This window comes from Pangasianodon hypophthalmus, chromosome 7 (assembly GCF_027358585.1).
Source record: "Pangasianodon hypophthalmus isolate fPanHyp1 chromosome 7, fPanHyp1.pri, whole genome shotgun sequence".
NCBI lineage: Eukaryota > Metazoa > Chordata > Actinopteri > Siluriformes > Pangasiidae > Pangasianodon > Pangasianodon hypophthalmus.
The window spans coordinates 26,690,389-26,710,350 of record NC_069716.1 but is presented as its reverse complement, the minus strand read 5'-3'; the positions used below and the strand labels follow the sequence as shown (position 1 = coordinate 26,710,350).

Here is a 19,962-nt window from a genome sequence, read left to right as displayed (position 1 = left end):
AAACATGTTAGTAGGAAATCATTGCCATCCTACAATAATATTAGCTAGCTAGTTAATCAAGGAAGCTATCATTCCATGATCAAGTGATTTGTGTGGAAACACTAGTCTACTTTATGGCTATAATTTGGCAAGCTGGCAAGTCTCTTATCTAATAAAATAAAAATCACTGAACTACTGATATACAGTGAATAAATGGTATGCATAGCATCCAGTAGTGCTCTGTGAATTGAGCTCAACTTCATCCTATAATGCTTTGTAGTGCAAGCAACAGGTTGTCACTCACTTCATTGTTCTAGTAGTTTGAGGCACATCGTCCCCCTTTGACGTGCCATGGACGGTAATGTGGGCCAGCTGGGATACTTCCTCCCCATAACAAGGCATAATTGGATTTGCAGGACTACACAGTGACCCAGGGGTAATGAGAGCATGGCTTTGTCTGAGTCCACATACTCAAGTGCAACGCACACATTAGGGATGTAACACAAGAACACTATCTGTAACTCTATCTGTTTAGTGCTCCAACTATCTGTATCTGTATTCTGGCCTAAACTGGAAGGCCAAATGTGTGTATGGTATGAATGAGTGAGTGGGAGTGTGTGTGAATGTGTGTGTGCGTGGTGCCCTGCAATGGACTGGTATCCCATCCATGGTGTATTCCTGCCACACACACAGTGTTCCCGGGATAGGCTCCAAATCCACCAGTGGTTACTGAAGACAAATGAATGACTATATGTCCGTCGTTAGGGAATGTTGCAGCACTCTCAGCAACCCTCCTTCATCACCACAGGGACAGTATTAAGTATTACCTGTTAGGTTTCTGCCTGCATTTTCACACTTTATGAATTCTGTTAATTGTGTGCATAAACAGGCGAGCTAACGTCATCTTATAAAGTGACTTTGTGAGAACAAGATTGAATTACATTTACTCATTTGATAGACACTTTTATCCAAAGCAATTTATAAGCCAGACAGACTACACTCCAAGTATCTAATTGTTAAAGTGCTGTTAAAGACTTCCTGTTTCCACCAATTGAACAGAAACAAGAAAGACATAGTTGGAGGGAGAATGGAAAGAGTCACAACCAAACACAAGAGTTAAAGTGTTAGTACTCTAGAGTAGTGCATTCACTTGATGAAAAATGCTTAAAGTACAAATGATATCATCTTGATACATAATGAACCAGAAAGCAAGTAAATCCAAGGTAATTCCATGAAAGGCATACGCACCTAAGGGAAAGACCTGAGGCAGTCATGGTAGAAAACAATTTGGCAAACGTGCCCTCTAGGGTATCCCATGGTAGATAAAACATAATAAAGTGCCCACTTTGGTGTGTTTATAGTGAAGAAAATGCGATGAAGTGGTCTAGGGAGCTGCTATATGCAAACAAATGTGATGGTGTGCCCTCTAGGGTGATGCTTGTCCAGGAAAATGTGATGAAAGGCCCATCAGGGTGTTGCTACATGTAATAAAATTTGATGAAGTGACCTCTAGGGTGCCACTATGTGCAAGAAAACATGTTGAAGTGATCTAATGGGTGCCTAATAGGAGGTGTCCTTTTTATTTTGGTGCCCTGCCCCTCAGCCAGCCTGTGTACACCTCTGCATACAACAGAAATTTTCGCTTTAACGACATGTTCTAAGTAGACCAGAGAATCCCTGAGGAGCCAGTTTTTCTAAGAGTGTAGTATCCAGGAGTTCTACACACACTAACAATAAAGTAATGAGTCAAACTACAAGTGATACGCTACACCAAAGAGATTCCTTTTTAGAAAAAGGTTCCAAGTAGAACTCTTTCATAAACTAGAACTGTTCCTTATCAAATAAAACCTTTTTATCCCTTTTCCAAAACTGTAGAGGACTAAAGATGTATTGGAGTAAGCACTATACCATTTGAGGTTCCATCTTGCACCCTAAAGCATTATCCCTATGGGGGGACCTTTAAACGTTCTTTGTAGAACCTTATAGAACATCAAAAATTTCACAAGTAAAATTTCATTAGAAATCTATTGAGCTTTAGAGAAGCCTTCTTAATAATAATAAAAAAAGTGGAGCTATATGAAGAACATAGATTAGAATAAGTACTGCATTCTCAATAAAAGTTTAAATCTAGCACTCTTCAGTTTGGAAGGAGAACCATATAACATTTTATCATTTTCAGATAATGTCCTCAGGAGAACCATTTACCACCTGAACAACCCTTGTGAACCTTTTATTCCTGTGAAACAAGTGATGCAATCTTATTAGCCTTCTTCAGCTTGTAGGACTGTATTATTTATATGTTGACTGACTGCTTTTTTTGAAACTGTTTAAAACACACACACACACACACACACACACTCCTGCCATCCAGTACATGAAGGCCCACTTGCACCTGCCTCAATCACTCACTGTCCAAGCCTCAGGTTGCTTCCTTCATCTTGGCCAAGCATGTCAGCACCAGCCAGTTTGATCGCTGACAAGGGCTCTGTACGACTCACACCCTTCCCCCTCCACCTGACTGCTTGCTAGTCACCGCAGTGCTTTGGAACACAGCCGCCCTCACTGCTGCTCACGGTGGACACCTCTGAACAAAGCGGACATGGGCCCGTGGGTGGTCTCGGATGGAAAGGAAGGAGAGAAAAGCAGGCAGGAGGTAAAAATCGGATGTGGGATGTGGTGTAGATCAGTGGTGTGAAACTTCATTCCTTCCTGGACTGTATGGTTACAGTTAAGTGTTTTCACTTTTTGTTATGACCAATTAGTCTTCTTCATTAGCACAGAAAATAACTGATTGAGGTCACACACTTGCTGCAATTTTCTGACATTTTAGGCATGTGAAAATATAGCTTCTAAGTGTACTTAGAATGATATATTGTGGAAGAATGTCTTATTTGAGTGAGAATGTGAGATGAGTGTATATTTAGGAAATGCTGATGGTGTAAAAGTATGTGCTTCTTATATCTTAAATACAGTCAGGTGAAAAATTAAAGGAAAAGTCAATGATTCTGTTAGGTTGTGGGGGCATTTATTTATTTTGCTGGCATGGTTTGTGACATAATGACTGTTTATCATCATAAGAAACCTGTGAAGAACCTGTTTTCCAAGAGCATAGAGAAGGAAACATGAATTAGACTAAGTGCTACACCATTTTAGAAGGTTCTATCTTACACCCTAAAGCATTTTTGGTTTGTCCTGTGCAGGAACCTTTAAAGGTTCTCTGCTGAACCTTGTAGAACATAAAAACTTTTCCAAGTCGAATCCCATTAGAAATCTACAGAGCTTTTCAGAAGCCTCTATTTAATATACAAGTGTAACTATATGAAGAACAGAGAGAATATTAAATAAACACATGGGTTAGAGTAAGTACTACATACATCAATGCAAATCAGTACAAAGAAACTAGAACTGTTCATCAAGAACGCTTGAAGAAGCCTTTTTCCGAAAGTATACGGTAAGTAAGAACTAAACATGTATTGGAGTATGTGTTACACTATTTGAGAATCAATACTGCATCACTTTTTATGTAAATTACGTAAATCATATGCTAGAGCCTTCACTTACCAGTTTTCAACCCAACTGAACACCTATGGAAGATTTTGGAGGGACGTGATAGAAAGCGCTCTCCACCGCCATTATCAAAACATCAACTGAGGGAATATCTTTTGGAATAAAATGGTGTTCATCTCTCCAGTACAGTTCCAGAGATTTGCCAATGCCAAGGAGCATTAAAGCTGATCTCGCAACCTGTTGTGGCCAAACACCTTACTGAGACACATGATGTTGTTTTTTCCTTTAATTTGTCACCTGACATGGTCGTTTCACTAAGCAACAGTCATGGTAATGTTATCAGAAAACTATAGTAATATTAATTTGGTCATGTATATGAGTAAACAACTATTACCTTCAATATTAACCCTTGGTATTTAAAACTTAATGGCCTTGCCAGATGCAGTTGTGTATTCTTTTCTTCACTATTAAATGGCTGTCCTAGCACAACTGTGTAAATGAAACTGTGGGGATTCATTTGTTGGCATTTTTTGGCCTGAATCTTTTTTTGCATTAGAAATACAGAGATATCTCCATATCCAGCTTGTGCATTGTGTAATCCTCATGATCCCATAAGATTAATGTATTTACCTACTTTTGTACAATCATCTTCAGCAAGTAATGGGCTTGGTTTCCCCAAAGCATCACAAAGTTAAGATCATTTTAACTGGTATGATCAATGTGTTGTTCAATCTGATGCTCGCTTTACCAAGTAACAATAATTTTTATGCTGCAAGGATTGTGGCAGTTCTTGTGTGTTCTTGTTTTAAAGGATAAAGTTTCGTCCTAGTCTGTGGTTCATGTTAAAGGAACACTCTACCCTGAAACACACTAAAAGTATTTAGCTTGAAATATTTGTGAAGTGCTTACCAATTTTGGTACTGAAGCTAGAAGTCATGTGGCGTGCTGATGTCACGGGGGACACAGTTACAGTGGTGATCTATGAGATGACGAGTGTGATGTCGTTGATGGCAGTACTAGCATGAAATGTAAAGCTTTGGAAGCTGATCTGTTTGAGCAGAGTGTACAGAAGAGAAGTTGTGAGAGCTGGACAGACTAAAAGCCTAAATCACCGCTGCATCGGTCTCTTTAGGTAGAGATGAATTCCCATTGCCACTATCAGTAATCGGCATCAGCAAATGATTGGAATTGTGGGTGATATGGGAAATCGTTAGTGTGTGAAATCGAAAGTTTCAATGAAAGAAGTTTAAACCAAAAAATTCAACTCAATTTAATCATTAAATAAATCTTTTGTGCAACTGCAGATCACATGTTGATTATAACCATTCAAGATGGACTTTCTCTTTAAAATTACAGTTTTAAGCTACTTATAAATATAAATTACTTATAAAGTGTTCAGATGTGAAGTATTATGAAAGACCATTTCTTAACTTACACTTTCTCTACCAATTCCTGAAAAGAAAAACAGCAGTTGCAACATGCTGGAACAGTTTAGCATACTGTCCTGGCTAGTATTTACTGGCTACATCCAGCCTCTTGGCCATCTGGCTGTACAGAGTGACAAAACATTGTATTTGTCTAGTCTAATAGTTAAAAAAAAGCTTGTAGCTGAATGAATGAGATATTGAGATAAAATAAATCCCATTCTAGTTGGTTGTGTAGTAGCCATTACAGTGCCTGGCTATGGTAGATGCCCCTAAGATATGACTTCATGGTCACATGGTCTCATTATATTGGCGTATATTATTTAAAGCCCAAAGACAATATACAGACACATTTTCTCCCACAGTTTGCACAACTGAATTCATATGAAAAGTTATGATGGTTAAGGTTGGTTAACATTTTTTATTTGATTTCTTTTTTCAAATACTTATTGATTGCACCGCAAAATTGTGTGAGAGATACTGGAAGAGGAAAAAGGCAGCACCATTAGTTTAATTATTTCTTAGTTATTGTCAAAATTATAACATAAATATATATAATAATTATCTAACATATGCGATATTGTTTTCCTTACAAACTATAGAAATGTACATTATGAAATATATTCCTAAATAGCTGAAATTTCTCAGTATTGCTCTGCTACTGCATTTCCTCTTTAGGAAGTGAGGTTAAATTAATGAGTCTGAAAGCAAACGTCTGTAATGTAACAAAAACGTTGATCTCAAATATCAGGCCAAGCTACAAAGCTCATATATTAATTGATCGGTCTAAGCTTTCAGCTCCTCCAGTTCTGCCTGTATCCCATGACTGATCCCCATAGCCACTAGAACACAAGGCTTTCTCCCAGTTATAACATGACCTTATTGTCACCTGTGTGCAACAAGCCTATTCAACTGCTACAGATGCTGTGGAAGGGTATGCTGATGAGCCAAGCCATTAGCCAGCAGCTCATGCCAGTCACTCAGCAGAGGATACTGATACAACGAGCCACGCCCTGCTGGCAGCAAACTTACAGTAGCATTAGCATTAGCATTAGATTAGTCTAGCTCAGCAGGGCTTCTGAGTGGAATTTTGGCATGTCCTGCTTGCTGTTAATGTTTCCTGTAAGTGGTTGGAATTTAAGATAGTTAGAGGCATCACATGTTTTGGGGAAGTGCATTTGTATTTGGCCATAGTATTGCTTTAAGTAAGATTATGACTGTTATTTGTATTTATACTTTATTGGCAGTCATGCTGGTTGAGTTTTACTAAGCAACATGTTACACAACATGACAGAGTCGTAACCTATATTAAGTCAGCTTGGACAGTAAAACTAGAGACAGTTCTCAGCTCACCACAACTACTCAGACCCATTTAAGTGGTGCATGCACACCTCTTATTATCCTCCAAGACTCCACTGAGGCGAATATGATACCTCTAGGAAATGGCTGAGATTGCATTATAAAGGCCAGCGCTAAGTTTCCCCACGCTTTCCGGGTGCTAGAGCTATCTAAGTGCTGCGGCAGAGCCCGAAACCTACGTCTGCTCGCCAGGGGATAGGATTTCATCTCTGCGCCTCGCAGATGTTTGCCTACGTCCCAGGGGAAATGGGAGCAGCAAAGGGGCAGAAAATATGACAGCACCCATCGGGTCCGTCTCTAGGAGACGCGACTAGGGAGGGAGGGAGAGAGAGAGGGGGGAACCAGGAGGACCTAGTAATGGCTGCTCCTGTGGGCTCTTAAAGGAGCTCTCCCACCCTCCCCGACGCCCATCGAGCAGGAAGAGGACAACGGCGCTGAGAGCTCCCGCGACTCAGTCTCCGGCTCAGGATGGATCCCTTGTGGTGCCCTCGCTGCACGTCATTGAGCTTCCTGAGCACTTTCATCCGCCCGTCTCATCCCGAGGCAGAGCCAGGCTTCTGGAGCAGAGAGCAAGAGAAGAGCACATGAGGTCTAAGAAGAGCTGAGATTTTGTCAAGAACCTGAAAAGTTCTTCCCACCACCATCTCAGAATGGAGGATTGATTAGGCAGGGAGAAGGAGAAGGTGTTTATCAGAAGTCTTGGATGTGAGTGTGATGTTGAGACACACAACCACTAGGGTGGAGTGAAAAGATTCACTCTCAAAACATGGTGTAGCCGAGTTAATTGGTCAGCTATCAAAGTGTTCAGCGAGGGGAGCCGAGGGCCGAAGCAGCATGGACTGGAAGCCCTGTCATGTGGGAAGATGGAGCTTCATCAACCTGCTGTGGCTATGAGTTCCTCTGGAGCTGCTGGGGAGGCCAGAACCGACGGAACAGGAGGGTACAGCCAGAGGTAAAGAAAAATGGGCCACTTGGGGCTACCAACAGACTTTGCTATGTCATTAATACACTTGTCAGAAATGGTTGAATTAGCACCACATCTGGATTAGAGATGATAAAAAGTTTACTAAAAGAACACCTGGTGAATGTTTTTAATGTTTTAATTGTGATTAGGGCGTTAAGATTCTAAATATTACCTTATAGTCAAAAAATATGTTGAGAATTTGTGTCACTTAGGTTTAGTAAGTCAGTTCTGTCATGTAATGTTATTCTTTTTCAAAGCATTTTTTAAAATTGTAATTAGTGCATTGTAAACTTTGGGACATTTTAGTCACTTTAACAGGAAATGTAAGACTGCACGAGTGTAACCTTAGACAAAAACTACTAATAAATTACTAGAAAGGCTTGAGTGATTTCATTATTAACTTTGAGTGTAATGATTGATTAGTTCAGTGTTTTTTTTTTTGTTTCACCATAGTGTTTGATAATGACAGTATCACAGAATCACATCTCTTCTTTTTAGATTTAATGTTAAATGACTAGAGCTGAGTAAAACAGAGAAAAGTCAGAGAACCTCTCCGTAATAATGCTTTATTATATGATTGGCCTGTTTTTCGTATCAGGACTAGGTTCCTCAAGTAGAAAATTAGAGACCTTGACCTAAAACTCTTTCATGCATGCATAAATATGCGTAAAACCATATCAGTTCGTCAAATGGTTTTCTATTACTTAAAATTGCATGTCATGTGATTTCTCACTTATAAATATCACATATTAAAAAGTAAATTAATTGTCCATGTGTAGGAATACCGTGAATAGAACATTATACCTGAGGTAAAAAAAAAAATTGCTCACATTCAGGTCTAAAATATTTAATGTTAATGACCAAAATTATAGACAATATCATTTTTGATATTACAAAAATATAACAATATTCTTGATGTGTACAAAATTTACACATTAGACTTAGGACTGTTGCATAATGCAACTGGTTTCGAAAAAAGATATATCTTAAATATATATATATTTTTAAGCTAAGGTGTTCATTGGAGCCTGGCACAAAAAATATAAAAAATATTTGTAAAATATTCCAGAGACACGCAGCAGTGAAAAAGACAAATAGCCTGGAGATCAAAAGTGAACTGGAGGTGATTTACATCTTACGTTATTATTAAAACAGCCTTATATTAACTCTAATTGTGCACACTGTGCATGCAAGGGTTAAAGGCCTCAAAGAAATGGAGAAGATAATTCATTCCAGATAATTCATTCAGTGCCATTTGCTTTATAGTTGCAAAAATCAACTGCCATGCCTTAAATATGGCTGCACATAGTCTAGCATGGAAGCAACTCTACTACTAACCAGTTTATTATTGTTGTTATTAATATTAATCATTCACAGGACAGGTGTTATGAAGTGTTACTGCTGAGCAAGGTCATTGTCTTGGCTGGTTTTCATGAGGAGCCAATCAGGAAGCTGTTGTTGCTCATTGAGTGATTGTGAATAGGATGGACACGAGTGCAGTGCTTACGCGCTTGGCATGGATTAGAGCATGTGGGTAATCACTGAGCCATATTTTGCTGAGGAAGCACTCCAACTCATCCCCACTTGCTTTGATTGCTCGAGTACCTCAGGGTTACGTAATCAGAACCCTAAGCATGATCAGCGACAGCTTTTCATCCCCTTCAATCCTTGTTTTTCATGAGTACAAGTGTCACTACATTTCTCTATCTCTCTCTCTTTCCCTAGACCCCGCCCCCTTCCTCCTCTGACTCACTGGAGTTCCTACAGCTTGCTCAGCTTGCTCTCAATTTATGAAGCAATTAGTAGCAGGAGAAAAGCGCTTACATTTCCAGCCTCTAATGCCCTTATGTAAGGCTAAATATGTCTTACACTCCACTGTGTAAGATACATTTCTGATGCAGCATTGAGCTTGACTAAATGTTCATCAAGGATTACACATATACATAGATTTTAATAAATTAAGATAAAGAACACATAGCATTATGAAATCAATAGATCTATAAATATAGAAGTTTAAAGTGTCTACTTTTTTGGTAACGCTTTACATTAAGGTTCCTTTAACAGAGTAGTTAAAATAAACAACGAACTTTGGCATTAATATTCCATAAATAACATTAACAGAGAAACTTACACTTCTTTTTAATTTATTTTTTTCTTAACTAATAAACCAGATAATCACCTGCATTAATGTTCATTTCATTAACGAATAAATGACTGTAAGTCCACTACAATGCAATATAAATGAATGAATAAACAAGTGTAATTTTTAAAAAGTTATTTATGGAAGGAGTTTTCAGTGTCAGCACAGTCAGTAAGTTTTCCACCATAGGAAAGTCTTCAGGACAGAGAAATTTGTGTTTTCCATTTTTTTGGTAACAAGATGAATTTTTTTTGTCTTGTAACTTCAACAGAGACTAGTGAGGGAACTGTGTATAGCTGGTATAACATAAATGATAACAGGAACTTGTTTCACAGACGTACGACAACGTTAAACATAACTATAAACATGCAAAAAATACAACGTGTCATTCATTAATAAATAAAACTTTTTTTTTGGCAAATTGCTGTGGTATAAGCAGAATAAAATGGCATGCTTTTACAGGAAAAAGAGTATTGATGTGTTATAGTGATGCCTTGGCTATTTTAGGTGAATCCAGGACTAGCATTTTTGAAGAAAATGACACGAGAAGCTACCTCACACTCTCTGTCATTGATTATTTTCCTATAACAGTCGGCCCCATGTATCTCTCCAGTCAGCGTCTTCCTATACTGTAGATTATTTCAGACACATATGATCATCTTATTTGCTGTTTAGCATAATAGCAGTTGTATATAATGTTCTCCAGACATGATGACTTTCCCAAATTATCACAGACATAGTACATTATTGACAGATTCAGCTACTCAGGCAAGTTTGGTGTGTGTGGTCGTCTGTGAGTCATTTTTTACTTTATACACAAAACTGTCTCCCTTCCTGCCTACACATTTCTGCACAAGCTCTAGACTCTTAGAGAGGAGGTGTGTTGCAAAGGAAGGTTCATGGCCTGTTTCTATTTCTGTTACTTGAGGTGGCTTGTGATTCATCTTCCGTAGGCAACAGTCTGCTCTGAACTGCGTAGGTAAAAATGAAACTTCTTTGAAAGTTTTTTTTTAGATTTTTATCTTCATCATAACAAGTATTAATTGTCTTTTAATATCAGTCGTTCCTATTATGTAAAGAGGAAAATCACATGTGTCACATGGACCTGTTTGTGCAGGGCTCTCTGGATACAAAAACACTGTATGAGTCAGTTCAACCCTGTAAGAGTTCCTTCATCACAACAGATGTTTTTTTCCCCCTAAAACGTGCAAATGTTAACGCTAACTGAATGAACCGAATGGATGTTTTGACCTTTTTTTTTGTTACGTCAAAAAGCATTTTGAAGTGTTAAATGTTTTTCAAGGAATCAGGACTTGATTTTAATGTCATTTGAAAAAGTACACAACATTTAAACACAGGTCAACATTGTATGAATAATTTCAACACCATAGCTGTTAATTCAGAACTTTAGGAGTTTGTTCAGATCTTCAAATGAGAGACATTTCAAAACTAAAAGTGCTATTGTTTAACAAATTAAGCACAATAACAGTGGGATTTATTTAAACTGAAAGTGCTCATTCATCACTATATGTAAGAGTTAGTTCAATGTTGTAGTGCTTATATACTTTAGAGCAAAATTGGGGTAATTTTCTTTTTTTTTTACTAATTTAAGTCTTACTGTCACAAAATTTAAGCACTGCACACCAATGACTACTCATTTAAATAGAAGAACAGACATGTACCCAAATAGATGATGGTTTTAAAAAGTTTAATTTTACTAAATAAACTATGATATAACTGTTGCTTCTACCCATCGGCTGAGTTTTATCATGGCCTTGTTGGAACACGATTTTTTGATAGTAAAAGTACTTGGTTTGTGATGTCCCAAATACTTGGCCACGTTACACTGGGAGATCCAGCACGCTGTAAACAAGTCCTGAGGAGACACGTCAGTTACTGAGAGCTCCACAACAATGAGGCAGAGAAGGATCAAATTTCATATGCGGTTAGATAACTTATTACTTACTTAACTTATTACTTGATATCACTGCTATTTTCTTTATACGAAGGCATTTTTTGTACAATAGTCAGACTGTAGATGTCGGCGTCTACACCACTAGGGGGACTGAACAAACAGGGCACAGGGCAGGTTTAGGAGAAAAAAAATCTAATTTTTGATTTTTGACTTGCAGTAGACAGAACAAGAAATGCTTGTTGTTCAGAACAAGATGCTTTGTTGTGCTCACAAATTCATAATAACTCATATTTTCTGAGTTTCTGAGGCCTTCATATCTTCCTACATCATTTGTATGAAATTGTACAAAAAGTTAACCTAACCTTTGGTCATGTGATTTCAGAATTGTCTGAAGAAACTGGTTGAGATTAGGGATGTGTTGTCGGCTATTTTAGGTGCTAACTAGCATTTCTAAAGTGACCTTTTTTTAAATAAGGACACAAGAAGTAGATCCTGTGATGCTCTCACAGAAAAATCTACTAGTATTCTAGTGGTCATGATCAAGTCATGATTCTGTAACACCGTCGATCACACAACATGCTTCCAGTGAATCTTATCATAATGCATAATGGTTTAGAGTCAGTTCAAGTTAGCCTGTTTAAGACTGACTTACTGAAAAGCACTGAAATATGTTCTGTGACACCAGTTACCACAACACTTTTTTTTAAAAAATCAAAATGGAGGATTATTTCAAAATGGCTTGCTAAAATCTTGCTAAAATGTCAAATCAATTATTATAGATCATTATGCCATTTTAAAAGTAAATATAAGGTACCTGGCTTATATAACTGTGTAACACCAGTGACAGACGGAAGTTGTCATCAGATAAATCTATGAAAAACTGGGACAGTGTATCAACTGTATATCAAATGTTTTGAATCATCATCATCATCATCAAACTGACCTTTTGACACAGGAAGCACTTCAAATGAATGTGGTCCAATACAGTAAAAATGCACTTGTTTGTAACACCAGTGACAAAATATTTTGGAGCAAAATTTTTTTTAAATTAATGTTTTATATCCTCATTACGCATTATAAAAAAGATAGGTGTTCCAAACTATTTCATGATTTTGACTGTAAATAAAACATTTGTTTTCTATTCAGGACACAATACTAACCACTGAATCTGGTTGCAGGATAGCCTATTTTACACTAACACAAAGTTTAAAAATACGTAATCCATATATCTGACATAAGTACACAATATTGCCAAAAGTTTGTGGACCCCTGACCATACATGTTTCTTCCCCAAACTGTTGCCACAAGGTTTAAAGCACACAATTGTATAGAACGTCTTTGTGTGTTGTAGCATTACAATTTCCCTTCAGTGGAACGAAGAGGCTCAAACCTGTTCCAGCAAGACAATGCCGCTGTGCACAAAGCGAGCTCCATGAAGACATCGTGTGTGAAGGTTGGAGTAGAAGAACTTGAGTGTCCTGCACAGAGTCCTGACCTCAACCCCACTGAACACCTTTGGGATGAACTGGAACACCGACTGAACCCCAGACCTCCTCACTAACATCAGTGCCTGATCTCACTAATGCTCTTGTAGCTGAATGAACAAAAAAATCCCCATGGCAACGCTCCAAAATCTAGTGGAAAGCCTTCCCAGAAGAGTGGAGCTTATTATAACAGCAAAGTGGGAATAAATCTGGAATGGGATGTTCAGCAAGCACATATGGGTGCGAGGGTGAAAGCCCCTAAGATACTCTTTGCCACTCTGTTGAGATAATGAGCCACTTGGTGATGGATGAAAATGTTTTATAAACCGTGTTTCACTGGCAGCTGGAAAGTTGAGCCAGGAGGAGGAATTGGAGCAGCAGTGGAGCAGAGAGGAGTAGAGAGGAGAGGAGAGGAGTGGAGTGGAGTGGAGGAGGCGCTCAGAGGAAAATGTGATCTGACGAAGTGAGCGTAGCGCGCGCGCGGAACGCAAAACCCGTCCAGCTCGCGCGCTCTGCGGGACGCTCGGACGCTTCATCTTTTAAAAAGCGCTCTTTTGCTGATTTCTACGCGTTGACGTGCGCGTGCGAAGCGTCTAGACCGGTGAAGCGACAGCATGACAGGTGGCACATGTCCGGAACGCGATTAAGCTCGTGCGTTTTGCTTAATCTCGCGCTGGAGGAACCTCCTTCCTCCTTTCTCTGTCACTTGTTATTTTTCTTCTGCTGAGCATTGAACATTGGAAGTTTTTCCTCCTGCTTTGTCGTTTTATTTCCGTTTTTCCTCCGTGACAGACCAGGATGCCGTTTCTACAGCTACTCTCCCGGCTTTTAGACTAGTCGACATTTTCTTTACTCCTGCATTACCATGATTTAAAGATCCACGTTGTCTTAAAAAGGAAAAAAAAACAAAACAAAAAAAACCATGTTTCCCGAAATCAACAACAAGGTAATGCATGCATATAGTGTTAAATTAGTCTTCTCATGCACGAATCGTCCGTGCACGAGTGCCACACTGTATGTCAGTGCATGTCAGATCTATAATTTATCCCAACATTTTTTTGTGGTTGAATTTCCTGGTGCAGAAATGACCCTCGAGTGGGCTGAACATTAGGAGAGACAGATCAGATTATTGTCAGCCTATAAAGCATTTCAGCGTAGCCTCTTTTAGGTGCTTCATTGCTGATGATGCTGTACATAATGCTTGGATTGTGCATGAAGCCCTGACTCTTCTTCTAAGTTGGGGATTCCTGTGCAGGGATGAAATCTGCATCTGCAAGAGTTCCTTGACTTAGATGTATTGCATACATAAAACCTACAGTACATAGTCTAATGGTGTGTTGAAGTTGGAACCTGAGTACTACTAAAACACCAAAATGAGTGATTATTAATGATCTTATAAGCTAAGAATACTTTACTTCTAAGTTGTCCTGCTATTATTATTTTCTTCTGTGCATGCATGTTCTATTTTCTGTGCTTTCAGTGATATATCTCCAGTGTGTCTCCTGATTAAGTAACGGTCCAAAGACGTGTGCAGGAACATATTTGGCAGAAGGACATATGATCGTTCTGTTGCTATCATAAACCTCAAGGTGTAGAGTCCTGCGAAGTGGTCTCGGAGTAACGCAGCTGCAAGTTTCATGTCACTGTGAACTCAGAGTTGTTGTGGTTTATTTATGTTTATGTCCGGTGGTTTCCTCAAATAACCACAGCACACTCTTTTTACACCACTATAAATCCTAAAAGTCCTGTAAGATGGAAATACTGCCTAGGCTCTGATGTTATTAGTTTAAGCTAACCAAAATGAACAAATCAGTGACCTTAAAAACATTTGTAGATACTTAACAGAACTGTGGTCATTTGATTGAATCTTCAGATGCAATCTATAGATTTATTAAAGATAGGTTTACTCTAGGACTTGCATTTCTGTTAAATCAGATGTGACTATAGGTTATAAAACACATTGTTTGTTGGCTGGAATGTTGTGTAAAATCAGTAGTCATTCTTTAACAGTCTATGCAAACCTAAAATGGTTTCTCTTTGTTGTTATTTGAAGAAGTGATTCTCAAAATGAGTTCCCGGGGATTCCCATGGGTCTGCAAAGCATAACCAGGGATTTTAAACAAGTATACTTATGAATATTGTCACCTTGAATTGAATCACAATTTAAATAAGTGGAAAGATTGGGAATTAAAGAGCTTTATGGCACCAATAGCCAATATATGATTAGACACATTCAAATAATCTTCATGAAATATTTCTGTACCGAAAGAAAAAAAGTCCACTTCTATAAAGTGCCTACAAAGACCAGTGTAGGTGTTAATTTCTTTCTAAAATGCTTTGGGTGAATAAACATAACCCTAAGTCAACAGCGCTCTCCAATTTACCCTCATGGGGCAGATATCTAGCCCAGCCAAATTCCATTGTGTGTTTTAGGACAAGTACATAATCGCTTGGATTAAGGAAGCAGATCCACTTGAGTCCTACGGCACACATGGATAAGATCATCACGCTGTGTCCAGGCTGTTTGAGTCATACTGCTGGCATATGTCTAAATTTCTGTATTCCGAATTTTTTTTAGGAAAATTGCACTGTACTTTGTTTTTAACACAGCCAATTTGGCTCATCCATTGATTCTGAAACTTTTGTTCCTTCACTGGAAAGAAACTGTGCAGTGCTCCAGGAGTGGGGATTGACAGAGCGTGACAGTTGGGTCAGTGCCCAGCTTTACTGGGGCATTTAGTCTGTCCATATGCTGTCACCACTATTGGCACACTGTCCTTATGATTAAGACAAATGCAAGTCCGGTTCTTTTCATCTGCATGAGCCAAAAAGTCAACTAATTTGATACCTAATGTTGATTCTGTGATTCTTGTAAATTAGCTTTTTGCCCAAGTTAATTTGTATTAAAAGTTATAAATGTTAAAGGTTAGCGTTCATACCTATTCATGATGAAATCAGTTCTTATGCCCATCAAGTCTCCCTTTCATATCTGTGGACATTCTGTTTATTTTTCCCTTGCAGCCCTTTTGAAGTCTTGTTCATAAATTTCGCATGTTTTTAGTAACAGAAACCTTGATGAGTCATGCAGTGATTAATAATGCTTTGTGAATTTCAAGATGAGAGATGATTCCCCCTCTACTCACACAGATACCCACGCTGTCTTTAAGAAGCGTCAGAGGCTGTAGGAAGTGTTATTGTACCCATTCTCCACACCGCTAACCGCTATGTTTTCTTTTTTGTTTTCACAGACAGGCAGACCAGAGGCTTTCCCTCACCCTCAGAGATCGCAGGCCGAGAGCACGCGCCTGGGGTCCAACCGCAACTTTTCCCAGGTACGCCTTTTCAAAACGAGTGACTCACACTGATTCAAGAGTGACTCAAATGCAGAAAATGATAATGGAGGTGCAGTACCTCTTCAGGGAGCTACTACAGTTACTTGTGTCTGACAGTCCCTTAGGTTAAAGACACTGAAGCTCCTTTCACACAGCAGTTTAATGGCAACATTAACAGGAAGGGGTTAAATGGAAACTCAATCCAGGGCTGAAATAGTGGGTCGTGCCACAGGAATCTACTGGGATTATACATAGTACTCTTCTGGTTTGGTGTGTGAACATTAGCTGATTCATTAAAGGGAAAGACTCACTCACCTCCTTCCAGGCTGTCAGAGGTTCGTTATTAAGATTTTCATAATGTATAGTGCCCTCCACTAATATTGGCACCCTTGGTAAATATGAGTAAAGAAGGCTGTGAAAAATTGTCTTTATTGTTTAACCTTTTGATCTTTGTTCAGAAACTTCACAAACATACTCTGCTCTCATGGATATCACACAATTGCAAACACAACACAGGTTTATCCAAAAAAAAACTTTGTTAAATATATGTGTAGCACAATTATTGGCACCCTTTTAGTCAATACTTTGTGCCACCTCCCTTTGCCAAGATAACAGCTCTGAGTCTTCTCCTATAAAGCCTGATGAGGTTGGAGAATACATGGCAAGGGATCTGAGACCATTCCTCCATTCACAATCTCTCTCAGATCCTTCAAATTTTGTTCACCCCACAAGTTTTGCATGGGGTTCAGGTCAGGGGACTGGAATGGCAATGGCAGGACCTTGATTTTGTGGTCAGTAAACCATTTTTGTGTTGATTTTGATGTATGTTTTGGATCATTGTCCTGCTGGAAGATCCAACCACAGCCCATTTTAAGCTTTCTGGCAGAGGCAGTCAGGTGTTCATTTAATATCTCTTGATATTTGATAGAGTTCATGATGCCATGTATCCTAACAAAATGTCCATGTCCTCTGGAAGAAAAACAGCCCCACAACATTGAAGCGCCACCACCATATTTAACCGTGGGCATGAAGTACTTTTCCATATGGCTACCTCTCCATGTGCGTCAAACCTACCTCTGGTGTTTATTGTCAAAAAGCTCTATTTTGGTTTCATCTGACCGTAGAACCCAATCCCAACAAGATGCAACTGACTTCTGCAATTCTCCAGCTGTGATCCTTGGAGATTTTTTGGCCACTTCACATTGCATTGAGACAATATAGACACACATCCTCTTCCAGGTTGATTCATAACATTTCCAGTTGACTGGAACTTCTTAATCATTGCCCTGATGGTAAAAATTGGCATTTTCAATTCTTTTGATATTTTCTTATAGCCACTTCCCATTTTATGAAACTCAACAACCTATTGCCGCACATTACAGCTATATTCCTTGGTCTTACCCATTGTGATGAATGACTAAGGGAATTTGGCCCTCATATTTATAGCACTGTGAAACAGGAAGTCATGGTTGAACAATTTCCTGTTCCTAGTCACCGCGGTGTACTAAAAAAAAGTAAAATATCAGTGGGAATATACTTCAGATATATTTTTCTCATATGAATTCATAGGGGTGCCAATAATTGTGCAACACATATATTTAACAAAGTTTTTTTTTTTTTGGATAAACCTGTGTCGTGTTTGCAATTGTTTGATATCCATGAGAGCAGAGTATTTTTGTGAGTTTTTTGAACAAAAGATCAAAAGGTTAAACAATAAAGACAATTTTTCACAGCCTTCTTTGCTCATATTTACCAATGGTGCCAACATTAGTGGAGGGTACTGTACATATACAATATATTGCATAAAATTGAGTGGCTCAACAGAAACGTGTCTGCCCTATTGTCAGGGCATTGCAAGTTCAAATCCCAACAATATGGCCAAGAGCCAGGGAGTAAATTTTTGCCATGGGAGGGATGGTATACTCTCTCTCCCCTGTCAATCACAGAAACACTAGCCAATCATGGCCATCTGTGAGAATTTGCAAATGACCAAATAAGGGAGAAAATGGGGAAAAAAACGACTCATGTGGCTGGATGTAGAAAAAGGTATACTTTATTTTTTTTTTTACATTTTATTTTAAAATAATGGATCGTTCTAAATAAAAATAAAAAAATGTACAAATTTTGTGAATGGAAAAATACATTCACAATCCAGCTGAATTTCAAACGTCATTGTTTCAGCATATATAGTGTAGGTTGTACAGTGCCATTATGTTATACCCTGTATGTAGTGAGCATACATAGCGAATAGATAGAGCTAAATCCTGATTTCTGGACAGCTGCTTTGTGACTATTGTTAAAAGTAAATGGAATTGAATTTAACAGGAAGTAAATTGAGATTGAGACTTAGACCATAGGAAATGCTTTTTAAACATTTTAAATAAAGTATGTTTGCTTGGTTGTTATGTTTTCTAATTGGTTGACTATTATTAAACTGATGCTGATACTGATGCTGTTGAGTAAAAGAAAAAAATTAAACACTTTAATTTAAATGTGTTTGAAAACAAAATTATTTGTTATACATCACATCCTGTTTAATGGGGCTTTCATAGGAAATGTGAATCTGGTAGAGTGTCAGTGACACAAAGCCTGGACCAGGAATAACCAGGAAATGATATGCAGATGATGCTGTGATGTGTGTGAGGTTAAAATTATATAAAATTATAAATTGAAGTGAAAGGATAATTCATTAAGAAGTTACTTGGCAGCTGTATATGAGTGAGGAAACATTTCTGCAATTTAGCTTTTAAAGCAAAATTTGTCCCTTTACATATTTAATGCTGTGTATGACATGCTTTAAGTGGTACAGTTGTGAAATGAGCTCCTCATTGTAATCAGTGACACATCAGCCACATGAACCACAAACATGACACGAACGTCACGCTGAGCCTCTTACTGTCAGAATCCATTGACCTGATTTCGGTTTTAGCGAACAGCCGCAGCACATGAGCGCCTCTTGTTTACACCTCGTGGTTGTGTTACTGTGATCAACCGGCTTGCGTGGGTCTGCGTTAGCCTCCGCACTAAATTTAGCTTCTGTTTCTATGCGTCATAATCAAGTTGGCAGATATCTGCAGCGGGCCTGGAACACATGAGATTAAATATCAAGTGTATCTATAGATAGGATTGCTCCTTTTTTTCAGCCCAGAAATTTGTCAAGCTCTAAGTTTGAGATTGAACCTTTGAGTCAGGGGAAAGAAGATAAAAAACCCCCAAGGCTCACATGGAGCTCTTTTGTGATATATTGGCCCACATTTTATTTTTGGAATTAGGAAGAGCTCCTCAGCAAAATGAGGAAATATCAGACCAAAATGAGCAGCAATTTGGATCTCTTTTGTGCAAAAGTTATAGAGTAACTATAATTTTATACCATTAAACCATATACTGAATGATCACCACTACTGCAGTTTAGGCAAATCCTTGGATACGCATTTTTTCTGAAAAACCGCTGTGCTAAGAATGTATGCAGAGAGCCCCGGGTTTACATCTACAGTAGGTACTGTAAGCAGGCAGTATTATACGCATCTAAATATAGCGCATCAGGAAAGCAGGTCAGCACACAGAGAAGGCTGAAGTTTTTATTCAGCTCTTTTACAGTGTAGAGAATGGTAGTCCCTGTCAGACCACTCGTTTGCTTTTATTCCTCTCTCACCATCACCCTGTGTTGAAATTCCATCCTCTCTGCAGGGGGCCAGGTCACTCGGGTCGTAGACCGCTCGGCCTGCGAGCTGAGAGGCTGTACATTTATTAGAAGTCATTAAGTTTATGTCAGATCCATTAGTTGGATCTATTCAGCCAGTGAGCTTAGTGAGTTTAAGTTCACATCAAGAGCTCAGTATATTTCACCACACTGCTGTG

General features: G+C 38.6%; 1 protein-coding gene across 1 annotated transcript in view; it reads left to right on the top strand.

The window, feature by feature from the left end:
* Positions 1–2,427: 2,427 nt before the first annotated feature.
* The window catches only part of dyrk4 (dual-specificity tyrosine-(Y)-phosphorylation regulated kinase 4), a 39,826-nt gene continuing 22,291 nt past the window's right edge, over positions 2,428–19,962 (top strand). Inside the window, 3 exon segments of the mRNA XM_026946549.3 lie at positions 2,428–2,499; positions 2,501–2,632; positions 16,021–16,104. Coding sequence (XP_026802350.3) covers positions 2,428–2,499; positions 2,501–2,632; positions 16,021–16,104 — 288 coding nt within the window.